This window comes from Balaenoptera musculus, chromosome 10 (genome assembly GCF_009873245.2).
Source record: "Balaenoptera musculus isolate JJ_BM4_2016_0621 chromosome 10, mBalMus1.pri.v3, whole genome shotgun sequence".
In the NCBI taxonomy this organism is placed as follows: Eukaryota; Metazoa; Chordata; class Mammalia; order Artiodactyla; family Balaenopteridae; genus Balaenoptera; species Balaenoptera musculus.
This window is the reverse complement of record NC_045794.1, coordinates 39,744,184-39,758,545: the sequence shown is the minus strand read 5'-3', so window position 1 is coordinate 39,758,545 and position 14,362 is coordinate 39,744,184. Positions and strand designations below refer to the sequence as shown.

The window sequence follows — 14,362 nt, the reverse complement described above, 5'->3', positions numbered from 1 at the left end:
TTTTCCTCTTCCAGGGACGGTATCTAGAGGCATTCAGAGTGGTCCAGCATTTGACATACCGTTGTAGACTATCCTACAATACAGCCTCTAACAAAACTAGGCTGCCCCAAAGTCCTGGAAATAGAATTGCTTACCTTCAAACCAAGAAGGTTGGGAAAGCACCAAAATCCACATGTGGCGTGTACCCAGGCCGACTTCTAGGAGTTTGTGCTGTGAGACCTAAAGTTCTTATGAGGTTGTCTAAAATGAAAAATCATGTCAGCAGGGCCTACTGTGGTTCCATGCGTACTAAATGTGTCCATGGCAGGATCAAGCGTATTTTTCTTATTGAGGAGCAGAAAATCGTTCTGAAAGTGTTAAAGGCAGAAACATAGAGTCAGAAAACTAAACTTTTAAAATAAAGCTTTTTTGAGTAATAATTTTAAAAAATCAAAAGCCAAAAGAGAGTGAGAGAGAGACAATTGAAAATTTGAAAACTGATAGGATATTTGATATTAAGGAATTGTAAAAGTTTTTGGTGTGGTAATGGTATTTTTTTTGCAGGTGTCCGTATTTTTTAGAGATACAATATGAAATATTTATGCATAAAATATGATGTCTGGGACTGCTTCAAAATAATAGGGAAGGATGGAAGTGGGTAAGACAACAGATAAAACAAGATTGGGGGACTTCCCTGGTGGTCCAGTGGTTAAGACTTCCCCTTCCAATGCAGGGGGTGAGGGTTCGACCCCTGGTTGGGGAGCTAAGACCCCACATACCTTGCAGCTAAAAAACTAAAACATAAAAAACCCCGAAGCAATACTGTAACAAATTCAATAAAGACTTAAAAAAAAAAAAAAGATTGGCCATGAGTTAATATGTGTTAAAGCTGTGTGATGAGTACATGAGGGCTCTATTTCTTTTGTATATTTAAATTTTTCCCTAATAACATGGTAAAAAATACAACTGTCTCTCTACTCTACGCCTGCAACAAGCAACCAAACATGGCTTTGAAAAGAAAAAGATGAAAACAAACACACCTATACCAAACAGTCTCACTTAAAATTCACAGTTGCTGACTTTAAATGGTCTCATAGCTCAGCATGACAATCCTACAACTTTTGCCTTATCCATTCATTCTCCCACACCCCCCTATAGGTCCATTTCATGTCATTTCCTTCCTCCTCAAGCCATCAACACCTCTCCATCTTCACTCCCAGCTGCTGCCCTTCATTCCATTTTCTCAGTGAAATAGGACGCAATCTCCACCACTACCACCACCGGTTCCCATTTGCCTTTTCTTCCTCCTGTTATTTACTGTGAATGAACTGACTGCTCCTGTCTAAAGCCAATGCCTCCACTTGGATACCAGAGCCCAAACCCTACTGCCCAGTCATTCCTCATTCTCACTCCGCATCAGCACTGTTTCCCTCTCTACTGGATCATCTCTACTGGCATTGTATTAACACATTCTTACTTCTCCCATTTTATTTTTAGTTTTTTATTGAGGTATAATTGACAGATAACATTATATTAGTTTCAGGTGTATAATGATTGCTCCCATTTTTAAAAGACAACTCTTAACTCCAGTTTCCCCTCCAGCTATGTATCCATTTCTCTGCTCTCCAGGACAGCAAAACTCCCAGAAAAAGAAAGAACAGTGTCTGGCACATGGAACCATATTTCACTGATTCTAAGATGCCTTTTATTTCTTTTCTTCATACCTTAACATCTCTGAAATCCAGACACAACTGATGACAACTGTTATTTATTTCTTCTAAGTGCCTAAGACACTACCGACCTCAAACAATCTGTAATTAAAAATCTCTGCTTGGGCTTCCCTGGTGGCACAGTGGTTGAGAATCTGCCTGCCAATGCAGCGGACACGGGTTCGAGCCCTGGTCTGGGAAGATCCCACATGCCGCGGAGCAACTGGGGCCGTGAGCCACAATTACTGAGCCTGCCCGTCTGGAGCCTGTGCTCCGCAACAAGAGAGGCCGCGATAGTGAGAGGCCCGCGCACTGCGATGAAGAGCGGCCCCCGCTTGCCACAACTAGAGAAAGCCCTCGCACAGAAACGAAGACCCAACACAGCCATAAATAAATAAATAAATAGAACTCAATTATTCTATACCCCAAACGAAAACAAACCTTAAAAAAACAAACAAAAAAATCTCTGCTTGAGTTTTTGGTACAACATAGGTAGTGTGAATTCAAACTGAAAACCAGTTCAAATTCCAAAGAAAGTTTTTACCCCTCCTACACAATGCCAGGGTTGAGACATGAGAGCTGCCTTGCTGTCCCTTTCTGTGTGGTGGGCTTCTTCTCATTTACGTTCTCATGTAGTTTCCCAGCTTTAAGCAGGGCCTCTTACAGATTACCCATCTTGGGCCTACTTCTCTTTTTTAGTAATACATAAAATAATGGTGTATCTTACAACTGATGGTACCAAAATAGCAATATAAGCATATTATTTAGAGAAATGGAGATAAATACCAAAAAGTATTAACTAAAAAAAAGCTCTAAAAGTGCCTCTGAAGGGAAATAAAGGGGAAAAGGTATTTTTTTTTTTTAACAAACTTTACAGAACTATTCGATTCCACAAACTATGTATACATGTAATTTTGATAAAAATGAACCCTAGGGCTTCCATGGTGGTGCAGTGGTTAAGAATCTGCCTGCCAATGCAGGGGACACAGGTTCGAGCCCTGGTCTGGAAGATGCCACATGCCGCAGAGCAACTAAGCCCGCGCCAAAACTACTGAGCCTGAGCTCTAGAGCCCGCAAGCCACAACTACTGAGCCCACGTGCCACAACTACTGAAGCCTGTGCGCCTGGAGCCCATGCTCCTCAACAAGAGAAGCCACCGCAATGAGAAGCCCACGCACCACAACGAAGAGTAGCCCCTGCTCGCTGCAACTAGAGAAAGCCTGGGCACAGCAACGAAGACCCAATGCAGCCAAAAATAACTAACTAAATAAATAAATAAATTTAAAAGAAAAAAAAAAAAAGAACCCTAAAAGGAAAAAAATTAAATGATCTTTGAGAAAAAGAGAGGAGAGAGGAAAATGTATGTGGACATGGGAAAAATGCAGGGGTCAGAAGTCAGCAATCCCTTAAGTTTACCTGGCAAGGGCCAAAAAAGAAGGACAAAAACAAAGGGAAGAAAAATCTACTACAGCTTTGCAAGGACGGGAGACAAAGCATGCTGAAACTGCCTAAGACAGAAAAAGTAGGGAATTCCCTGGCAGTCCAGTGGTTAGGACTCTGTGCCCCCCATTGCAAGGGGCACAGGTTTGATCCCTGATCCCTGGTCAGGGAACTAAGATCCCACATGCCTTGTGGCCAAAAAAAAAAAAAAAAAAAAAAAAACTATAAAAAAAAAAAAAAAGTCAAAATCATCAGGTTGGTTTTGTTTTGTTTTTTTTTTTTAGATAGAGAATTTTAATTAAATTTGCATAGTTAAGACCAAAAAGATAAAGTGGACATTGTCATTGTATCTTCAGCCCTTGCTTTAACAGGCAAATGAACACAGCTTGAAACACAGGTGACTCTTGCTGTTCTATGAGACAGTGACGGGAGCTTCTCAATATTTAAATATATTAATATAATCAGTTATAGAAATCTAAATATAAAACCAATCTCCTATAGGGTTTGAGAAGGCATTCACCATATCCCTGAAAAGTTTAACATTCCTTATTCAAGTTTAATCATCTCTATAGAAAGGGAAAACAGTGATAGTACTTGTTGAACCGGAATTACTATCAAAATTCAAAAAGCTGACCATATTCATTTAGCCACAAGCCAATGTTATTTAAATCAGGACAGAAATATTACATCAGCCATTCATGATCTGAATTCTAGTGTATGAGATCAATTTAAATATGGTACACATAAAAAGTCATGAGACATTTGTTTCATAATAAATGAGGCAGTGGCCAACGATTACGCATTAGTAGCTTTTTTGAGATAAGCTATCAAGTCTGCCCTTTCTCCCTTCTTCTTAATGCCAGCGAAGATCATTTTTGTTCCAGGGAGGTACTTCTTGGGATTCTCCAAACACTCCATCAGCGTCTCCTCTCCCCCGGTGATGCCTTTGTTCTTGTTGGCATCAGTGTAAGAGAATCCGACAGGCTGACCTGTCTTTCGCCCAAACAGACCATGGAGATTTGGCCCAGTCTTGTGCTTGCCTCCCTTTTCCACAGTATGGCACTGGGCACACTTCTGAACAAAAATCTTCTTGCCCTTCTCAACATCACCCATTTTTAAATCGTTCTTTCTCCGTACACAACTAAGGGGTTCCCTCTCGCAAGCTGAACGTCCTGCTCTCTAAGCCCAAGGACACGCTGGTCCGCGCCTATGTATGGGTGTTGGTGCCCATCAGGTTGTTTTAACTGAAATTATAACGAATAGTACAGAAACAGACCTTCTCAACTGAGCTCCATATTACCTATGTACATCTCCACCTGGATATCCCATAGGAAACTCAAATGGAACATGTCCCTAGTAAAAGAACTGCTTAACTCAAATCAGTTTCTTAAAAAACAAGGGGTGGTAGGTTTTGTACATTTACACATAAAGGATTAAGTATATGTGAGGGGGAAAAAAAAGAGTATCCATAATCCAGCTAAACCTACCAAAAATCAATAAAATTATCCAGATTTCCCATGTTAAAAAAAAATTAACGTCTCAATTAAATTCATCCACTCCCAAACCTGCCCTTCTTCTTAGAGTGCCTACTCTAGGTGGTCTCCCAAATAAGAAACTCAGGAAGTGATGCTAGATTCTTCCCCTTCTTCCCCTACCTTAATCCAGTCATTATCTTAATCTAACATACAGTATTTCTAAATTTCCTTGAATTTGTCTTCTCTATTCCAGGTACCTTATATCAGGGCTTGATCTCTTTCCTGTATTACAGCAATAGCTTTATAATGTTCCAACTATCCTCCACATAATTGCTGAAGGGATCCTTCTAGATTGAATGTAAGCCTGGCCATGTCACTCTCCTGCTTAAAATTCCCCAAGGAGTCTAAACTTTAAGCTTCTCAGCATTGCAAATAAAATTCTTTATTAAATGACCCTACTCTGGCCTCCATCCTTATTTAACACTACTTTTCTCACTCATTCATTCATTCATTCAATTCGTCAGTCACCAAATGTTTATTGAGCACCTATAATAGCCAGATTCTGTAGGCACTGGGAAATACTCTAGTGAACAAAATAAAATGTCCTACCCTCTCGAAGCTTACAGTCTAATGGAGGAAATTACTCAGTGAATATATTCATCCACTTAACAATTTTTTTTGTATATCTACCTGTATAAGCACTCTTGTCAGTGCTGGAAATACAGTGATGAGCAAGACAAAGTCCTTATCCTCAGACAGTTTATATCTGAGAGAAACTGTGATAAATGCCATTAAAATAAAGCTATGAGATACACAAGGACAGGAAAACCTGAACCAATCTGAGGGGTCAGGAAAGACTTCTGAAATCAAGAGTGATATCTGAGCTAAGAACCAAAGATGAAGAGGCAATGGCAAGGAAAAGAGTTGTGGTGGTGAAGAGCATTCCAGGCAGAGGGAACAGCCTTTGTACAAGGCCCTGACATGAGTGGGAGACCAGGGCATTAGGGAAAATAAAAAGCCAGAGTAACCGGAGAGTAGGAATGGTACCCAAGGAAGGTGACAACACAGGCACTAAAATTTAAATCAAATAAATGATCACTGTGTTGGGAATGGATTATTAGGGGTATAAGACTGGAATCTGGGGGGCCCATTTAAAAGGCTATTACAGGGGACTTCGCTGGCGGCCCAGTGGTTAAGACACTGTGCTTCCAATGCAGGGGGTGCGGGTTCGATCACTGGTCGGGGAACAAGATCCCACATGTCACGCGGCACAGCCAAAAAAAACAAGGCTATTACAGTAGTCCAGAGCTGAAGCCAAATGATACACAGGACTATCTAAACCAGACGGATGCCTTAATGCCTACGAACTGCAAAGGAATCTAGGCCATAGTCCCCGTGCCAAGCCCACAAATTGAACTGGGTATAAATTCAAGAAACACAAAGGACTACTCCATCCATGAAAAAGGAAATAGAGACACTCAGCTCACTGAGGGAACAGCAAGCACTGCACCTGCGCCTAGAGATGGAAAAGGTTACCTGGAAGAAAATGGGTCCCAGGCCTGCATCATTCACAGATGTGAAGTCTAAATTCACACTACACGTATGGTACAAGGACCTCAATCTGACACTTCATCATAAATAAGGTTCAGAACTAAAGACTGAAATAGGACCACAACAGAAGCAAATGAAAACCTGTACAGTAGAGATGCTTCCACAATCTGAGACACACAGGACTTAAGTTCAGTTTTTTTGTTTTTTGTGTTTTTTTTTGTTTTTTGGCTGCTCCATGTGGCCTGTGGGATCCTAGTTCCCCAACCAGGGATCAAACCTGGGCCCCCAGCAGTGAAAGCATGGAGCCCCAACCACTGGATCACCAGGGAATTCCCAAGTTCAGTGTTTAAAGAAAAAACAAACAAACACAGAGAAACAAACCTCCCACAAGGAAATCAGCTGATGCAACCATCAGAGACTGCACCCCAAGAATAAGAAATAATGTAACAACCTGAAAAAGACATTTTAAAAGAAGGTTTAAAAATAAGATAGGGTTCCCCCTAAGATCAGGAACAAGACAAGGATATCTATTCTTACTACTTCTCTTTACTACTGTACTAGAGGTTCCAACCAGCACAATCAGGCAAGAAAAAGAATTAAAAGGCATCCAGACTGAAAAGAAAGAAGTAAAACTGTCTTTACTCATAGATGACATAATTATTTGTATGAAAAAGCCTGATGAAATCTACAAAAGAACCATACTAGATTAAGTGAATTTAGGAAGGTTGCAGAACACAAAATCAGTACACAAAAATCAATTGTATTTCTATAAACTAGCAATAAACAATCAGAAACTGAAACTAAAAACACAACAGTACAGGAAATTCCCTGGCGGTCCAGTGATTAGGACTCCACGCTTTCACTGCTGTGGGCCTGGGTTTGATCCCTGGTGGGGAACTAAGATCCCACAAGCTTCGTCGTGCAGCCAAAAAAAAAAAAAAAAAAAAAAAAAAACCCAAAAAACAAAACACAATAGTATTAAAAAAATACCCATAAGAAAAAAATCTGTCATTGCAGCACTATTCACAATAGCCAAGACATGGAAGCAACCATGTCCATCGGCAGAGGAGTGGATAAAGAAGATATGGTACATATACACAATGGAATATTACTCAGCCATAAAAAAGAACGAAATAATGCCATTTGCAGCAACATGGATGAACCTAAAGATTGTCATACTGAGTGAAGTAAGTCAGACAAAGACAAATATCATATGATATCGCTTATGCTTAGAATCTAAAAAAATGGTACAAATGAACTTATTTACAAAACAGAAATAGAGTCACAGATGTAGAAAACTTATGGTTACCAGGGGGGAAAGGGGAGGAGGATAAATTGGGAGATGGGGATTGACATATACACACTACTATACATAAAACAGATAACTAATAAGGACCTACTTTATAGCACAGGGAACTCTACTCAATCCTCTGCAATGACCTATATGAGAAAGAATCTAAAAAAGAGTGGATATATGTATATATATATAACTGATTCACTTTGCTGTACACCTGACACAACACTGTAAATCAACTATACTCCAACAAAAATTTTTTTAAAAGACTCAACAATTTAAAAAAAAGAATAAATCTGACAAAATATGTGAAAGATCTGTACAGTGAAAACTACACAGCATTGTGGAGAGAAATTAAAGACCTAACTAAATGGATATATATACACACATATATTTGTTATTGGGCTGGAAGACTTGATATTGTTAGAATGTCAATTCTCTCCAGGTTGATTTAATAGAGCTAAAGCAATTTCAACCAAGATCCCAGCAGACATTTTTGTAGAAACTGACAAACTAGTTCTAAAATCTATATGAAGATGCAGAGGTCCTAGAATGGCCAAAACAACTTTGAAAAAGAAGTTGGAGGGTGAACACTACCTAATTTCAAGATGTATTATAAAGCTATAGTAATCAAAGACCATGTGGTACTTGCACAAAGATCAGTGGAACAGAATAGAGGGTCCAGAAACATTCCCACACATATACAGACAATTGATTTTTGACAAAGATAAAAGGCAATTCAGTCTTCCAACAAACGGTACTGAAAAATTGGATATCCATATGCAAAAAGTGAACTTTCATCCATAGTTTGGTATTATATAAAAAAATTAATTCAAAATGGATTGCAGATCTAAATGTAAAACCTAAAACTATTAAGTTTTCTAGAAGAAATCAGAAGTGAAAAACTTTTTAACCCTGGGTTGGACAAAGATTTCTTAGACATGACACCAAAAGCACAAAACTTTTGTTCTTTGAAAAGACATTGTTAAGAGAAAAGATAATGCAGAGTGATAGAAAATGTGTGCAAATCATATATCTAATGAAGGACTTGTATCCAGAATAAAGAACTCTCAAAACAACAATTAGCAAATGAACAACTCAATTTTTTAAATGGGTATATGATTTTAAAACACTTCACCAAAGACGCACATGAAAAGCTGTTCAGCTTCCTTAGTCATTAGGGAAATGCATATTAAAACAATCAGGTACCACTATGCAACTATTAGAAGGACTAAAGTTTTTAAAAATTAAAAAGACTGACCGCATCAAGTACTGGCAAAAATGTGAAGCAACTGGAACTCTCATAGACTGATAGAGGTGTAAAAATGACAAAACTACTTTGGAAAGCACTTTGACAATTTCTTAAAAAATTAAAGGATCAAAAAAAAAAAAAAAAAAAATTAAAGGAGTTAAAGTATTCGACCCAGCCATCCTACTCCTAGGTATTTATCCAAGAGAAAATAAATGTCCATACAAAGACATGCACACAAATGTTCACCAGCAGTTTTTATTTGTAGTGGTTAAAAACTGCTAACAATCCAAAAGTCCATCAGCTGGTTACTGAATGCATGAAAAAAAATTGTAATAGATACACACTATCCACAAACATGGGTTAACCTCAAAATAATTAAGCTGAGTGAAAGAAGCCAGACCCCCATACACAAAAAATTAGTATATGCAGTATGATTCCATTTATGTAAAACAGAAAATGCAAACCAATCTAGTGACAGAAAGCAGATTAATGATTGCCTGGGGGAGGGGAGAGGGAAGTAGAGGAGAAAGGGCATGACAAAGGAAACAAGGAAACTTTTGGGGGGTAATGGACAGTTTCACAGGTATATGTCAAAACTTATCAAACTGTCCAGTTTAAACACATGTAGTTTATTCTATGTCAATTACACCTCAATGAAGTTGTTTTATTAAAAAAAACAAGGCAGGAAGAGCCATAGATTAGGAGAATAATTGCAATGCATACTGACAAAGGATTAGTATCCAAATGTATTACTAATACCTACAACTCACTTTAAAACAAAACTGGGACTTCCCTGGTGGTCCAGTGGTAAAGAATCCACCTTCCAATGCAGGGGACGCAGGTTCGATCCTTGGCCAGGGAACTAAAATCCCACATGCTGCAGGGCAACTAAGCCCGCATGTCACAACTACTGATCTCGAGCGCCTCCACTACAGAGCCCACGCGCCCTGGAGCCCTCGCACCACAACTAGAGAGAGAAAACCCACCTGCCACAACTAGAGATCGAAGCGCGAGCGCCTCAATGAAGAGACAGCACGCCGTAACGAAAGAACCCGCATGCCTCAACGAAGACCCCATGTGCCACAACTAAGACCTGATGCAGACAAAAAGTAAGGAAAATAAATAAGTAAAATAAATAGATATTAAAACAAACAAACAAACAACTCAATAGAAAAATAAGCCATAGTAATGAACAAATAACTTACAACAGAGAAAAATTAAATGACAATAAACAAATTAAAATATGTTCAAACTCACTAACAATGGAGAGAATGCAAATTAAAACATAAAATAGGGAAAGTGGCAGGGGGTGGTGGTTGTGTGATGAATTGGGAGATTGCGATTGACCGTGTATACACTAATATGTATAAAATGGATAACTAATAAGAACCTGCTGTATAAAAAAATAAAATTCAAAAATTCAAAATAAATAAATAAAATAGTCCCCTCATCCATTAAAAAAAAAAAAAACCCATAAAATAGTACAACACACAGAACATCAGCAAAAGTTGTAAAGATCCAGGGCTTCCCTGGTGGCGCAGTGGTTAAGAATCCGCCTGCCAATGCAGGGGACACAGGTTCGAGCCCTGGTCCGGGAAGATCCCACATGCCGCAGAGCAACTAAGCCCGTGCGCCACAACTACTGAGCCTCGCTCTAGACCCGGCGAGCCACAACTACTGAGCCCGCGTGCCACAACTACTGAAGTCCAAGTGCTTAGAGTCCGTGCCCCGCAACAAGAGAAGCCACCACAATGAGAAGCCCGCGCACTGCAACGAAGTGTAGCCCCCGTTCGCTGCAACTAGAGAAAGCCCGCTTGCAGCAACAAAGACCCAACACAGCCAAAAATAAAATAAATAAAATAAATTTACCAAAAAAAAAAAACAAGACTGGAGTGGAGAGAAGGAACGGGATTTAAAGCATTCTAAGGTTCCTGTATTGTTCAGGAAGGCAGAGATACTAATTTTAGAGTTCAATATGTATGCATGTTAAAAATGTAAGGGTTAACTCCTAAAAAGAAAAATACATAAACATAAAATGTTCAACCTGAAAATCAGTAAAAGAAAAAAAGAATGTATATATATGAGAGCAAATAAGCAGCATGGTTTAAGAAAAATAAGGTATAAACTAAAATGGCAGAAATAAGTCTAAAAGTATCAGGAATCACATTAAATATGAAAAAACTAAACTTATCAAAAGACAGACTATCAGACTGATTTTTTTTATTGTATGATTTTTAAAAATTTTTTATTGGAGTAGAGTTGATTTACAATGTTGTCACACTGATTTTTTTTTAACCCAACTATTCACAGATTACCAAGATACATTTAAAGCAAAGTGAGCCAGAAAGGTAGAAAATTTAAAAGAAAATTAAAAGATATGCTATACAAATAGTAATCAAAAGAAATATTAGTATTATTCATTAATTAATATTAATATTAGACAATAAGACTTAAAGCAAAAATTATTAATATGCAGTCATCAAGAGAGAGCCAACAGCATTCATCAAAAGAGTACCCATTACTCCTGCAGTGAAACAGTCCTCCCCACCATGGATATTTAAGAGGGTCCAAGTACTTGGAAGAAAAATGACCTTCCTGAGATCCTGCCATTTGCAACAACATGGATGAACCTGGAGGACATTATGCTAAGTGAAATAAGCCAGACACAGAAAGAAAAAAACTGCAGGATCTCACTATATCTGGAATCTTTTTCAAAAAGTCAAATACTTAGAAGCAGAGAGTAGAATGGTGGTTATGAGGGGCAGGGAGGTGCGGGAAACGCGGAGATGGTGAAAGGGTACAAAGCTGTAATTATGTAGGATGAGTAAGTCTAGAGATCTAACGTACAGCATAGTGATGACAGTAATACTGTATCGGACACTGGACATTTGTTAAGAGAGTAGATTTCAGGTACTCCCATCAGACAAAAAAATGTTAGCTATGTGATAAAATATGTTAATTAGCTTGACTATAGTAATCACTTCGCTGTGATATACCGTGTATATCAAAATATCATGTTGTACATCTTAAATACACACAATTTTTATTTTAAAAACTAATTAAAATTTTAAAAGAACGCCCTTCCCCAGGATCCAGGACTCCTCGCCCTTCCCTCCCTCCTAACACTCACACCCTCACCTCCAGTATCTATCTGCCTGCTATCTACCAGGCCTAATCTTTTCATGTTCTTTATCTTTATATTGTCCATCAAAAGAAGCCCCAGACCTCCAGACCTCTCATCTCCCATGTTCTAATCCCCACACAGTTAGTCCTACACACTCCCTGCTCTGTCCCCATGTGTCACACACCTCTCTCCAAATTTTGAAACCCTTCCACTTGTGCCCAACATTCCCAACCTCTACTCTGGACCCTTCAACTTCTTATTCTAATTGAAACCTGATTCTCCTCTGAGGCCATACTTCCCTTGCAGCCCTCAAGCAGTGAAAGTTATTTTTCCCATACCCCTCATACCACTGGACCTGGGGGTGGGGAGTGCCCTCCTTGCTCCTCACTGATGCTTCCAAATTAGTCTCCTTCTGTCTTCCCTAAAAAACCTCTACTTTGAATATCATGTGAAAACTCTATTACCCATTACCAGGCTGTGATGGTTAATTTTATGTGTCGACTTGACTGGATCACAGGGTGCCCAGATATCTGGCTAAACATCATATCCGGATATATCTGAGGGGGTGTTTTCAAATGAGACTAACATTTGAATCAGCAGACTGAGTAAAGCAGGTGATCATCCAATCCACTGAGGTACCAAATAAAATAAAAAGAAAAAGGCAGAGGAAGGGAGAATTCATTCTCTCTCTCTCTCTCTGTCTGACTGCTTGAGCTGAGCTGTCGGTCTTCCGCTTTTGGACTTGGACTTAAACCATCAGTGTTCCTGGGTCCCAGGCCTTCAGACTCAGACCGGAAGTTACACTGCTGGCTTTCCTAAGTCTCCAGCTTACAGCTCCCAGATTCTCAGCCCCCATAATTGCATGAGCCAATTCTTATAATAAACCTTATTCCAGATAGATATAGATACAGATACAGATGTATCTTATTGATTCTTTTTTTTTTAAATAATTTATCTATTTATTTATTTTTGGCTGTGTCAGGTCTTTGTTGCTGCGCGTGGGGCTTCTCATTGTGGTGGCTTCTCGTTGCAGAGCACAGGCTCTAGGCACACGGGCTTCAGTAGTTGTGGCACACAGGCTCAGTAGTTGTGGCTCATGGGCTCTAGAGCACAGGCTCAGTAGTTGTCGCGCATGGGCTGAGCTGCCCCATGGCATGTGGGATCTTCCGGACCAGGGTTCGAACCTGTGTCCCCTGCATTGGCAGGCGGATTCGTTTTTTTTTTTTAACATCATTATTGGAGTATAAATACTTTACAATGTTGTGTTAGTTTCTGCTGTAAAACAAAGTGAATCAGCTATATGTATATATATATATATCTACTCCCTCTTGAGTCTCCCTCCCACCCTCCCTATCCCACCCCTCTAGGTGGTCACAAAGCCCCGAGCTGATCTCCCTGTGCTATGCAGTTGCTTCCCACTATCTGTTTTACATTTAGTAGTGTACATATGTCCATGCTACTCTCTCACTTCGTCCCAGCTATCCCTTCCCCCTCCCCGTGTCCTCAAGTCCATTCTCTACATCTGCATCTTTATTCCTGTCCTGGAAGGTGGATTCTTAACCACTGCGCCACCAGGGAAGTCCCCCTATGGATTCTTTTTCTCTGGAAAACCTTACACTGTGACTCTCCACAACACTGTTCCTGTCCTCTCAGTGACTTCAATTTCACATAGATAATCTTCCTAACACTCATCTCCTTGAATTCCTATCTCACTTCTCTGAATTCCTTGCTTCCAATGATCTTGTCCTTCACCTACACAGCCTACAATGATGCCTCCATAACCATGCTCCGTCTCTCACCTACTCAGATTCCAACATCTTTTGATCCCACCACAACATTCAATTAATTGATTATACCAACTTTTCACCATCTCTTGGCAACTTCATGTCCTCCCTTCCCTCCTGACCTGGTTTAAATTCCACAGTGTATTATCACAATCACTCTCTTACACACATTCTCCATTGCCTTGACCCTCTCATGTTTTGTTCTACGATCTGAGTAAAACCTTTCTCTGGTTAAATCCACTCCAAACATACACCCCTGCAGTTGAATGTGGCTGGAGGAAAAAACATGTTGACTAATTTCACTTTAAATTCATGTCCACAAACCTCGAGGGACCCTTAATGCCACCTGGCAATCATACAGTATTTCCCTGCTGCAGCCACTCTTACGCTCTCCCGATCAAGTTCACACCTTCTCCACTCTCCACAAACCGCCATCACCTCCTCCCCACCCTCACTCTCAGCTGAGCACTTTGATTCCTTACTCACTGAGAATATTAAAACAGAAGAAAACTTTCACCAACTCCTACTGCCAAAGCAATCCACCTACTTGATGGTGGGTTTGAGATACATTTTGAAGATGAAATCAACAAGAATTGGAGATGGATCTGATGTGAGGTATGGGGAAGAGAAAGGGATCAAAGATGACTTTCAAGTCTTTGCTCAAATATTATTTTCTCAACAAGGCTTTCCCTTACCACCTTTCAGTCTCTGTCTTTCCCCCGCCCCCCCGTCACACTCACACACACACACACAC

General features: G+C 39.7%; 2 protein-coding genes across 5 annotated transcripts in view; both read right to left on the bottom strand.

The window, feature by feature from the left end:
* SPATS2 (spermatogenesis associated serine rich 2) overlaps positions 1-14,362 on the bottom strand; it is a 138,950-nt gene that overhangs the window by 112,105 nt on the left and 12,483 nt on the right. For 2 of the 4 annotated variants that reach the window (XM_036866742.1, XM_036866744.1), the window contains exon 2: positions 135-347. The exons of the other annotated variants lie outside the window; for them this stretch is intronic. In XM_036866742.1, coding sequence (XP_036722637.1) covers positions 135-174 — 40 coding nt within the window. In that variant the 5' untranslated portion in view covers positions 175-347. The remainder of the gene's footprint in view (positions 1-134; positions 348-14,362) is intronic. 4 annotated transcript variants of the gene reach the window in all.
* Positions 3,922-4,281, bottom strand: LOC118902432 (cytochrome c-like). The gene has a single exon (XM_036866746.1). The coding sequence runs from the start codon at positions 4,239-4,241 to the stop codon at positions 3,924-3,926; it is 318 nt and encodes a 105-aa protein (XP_036722641.1). The 5' UTR covers positions 4,242-4,281; the 3' UTR covers positions 3,922-3,923.

What these genes read in the sequence shown, in the direction of transcription:
- LOC118902432 (XM_036866746.1), bottom strand. Translation starts at nt 4,241, where the DNA reads ATGGGTGATGTTGAGAAGGGCAAGAAGATTTTTGTTCAGAAGTGTGCC.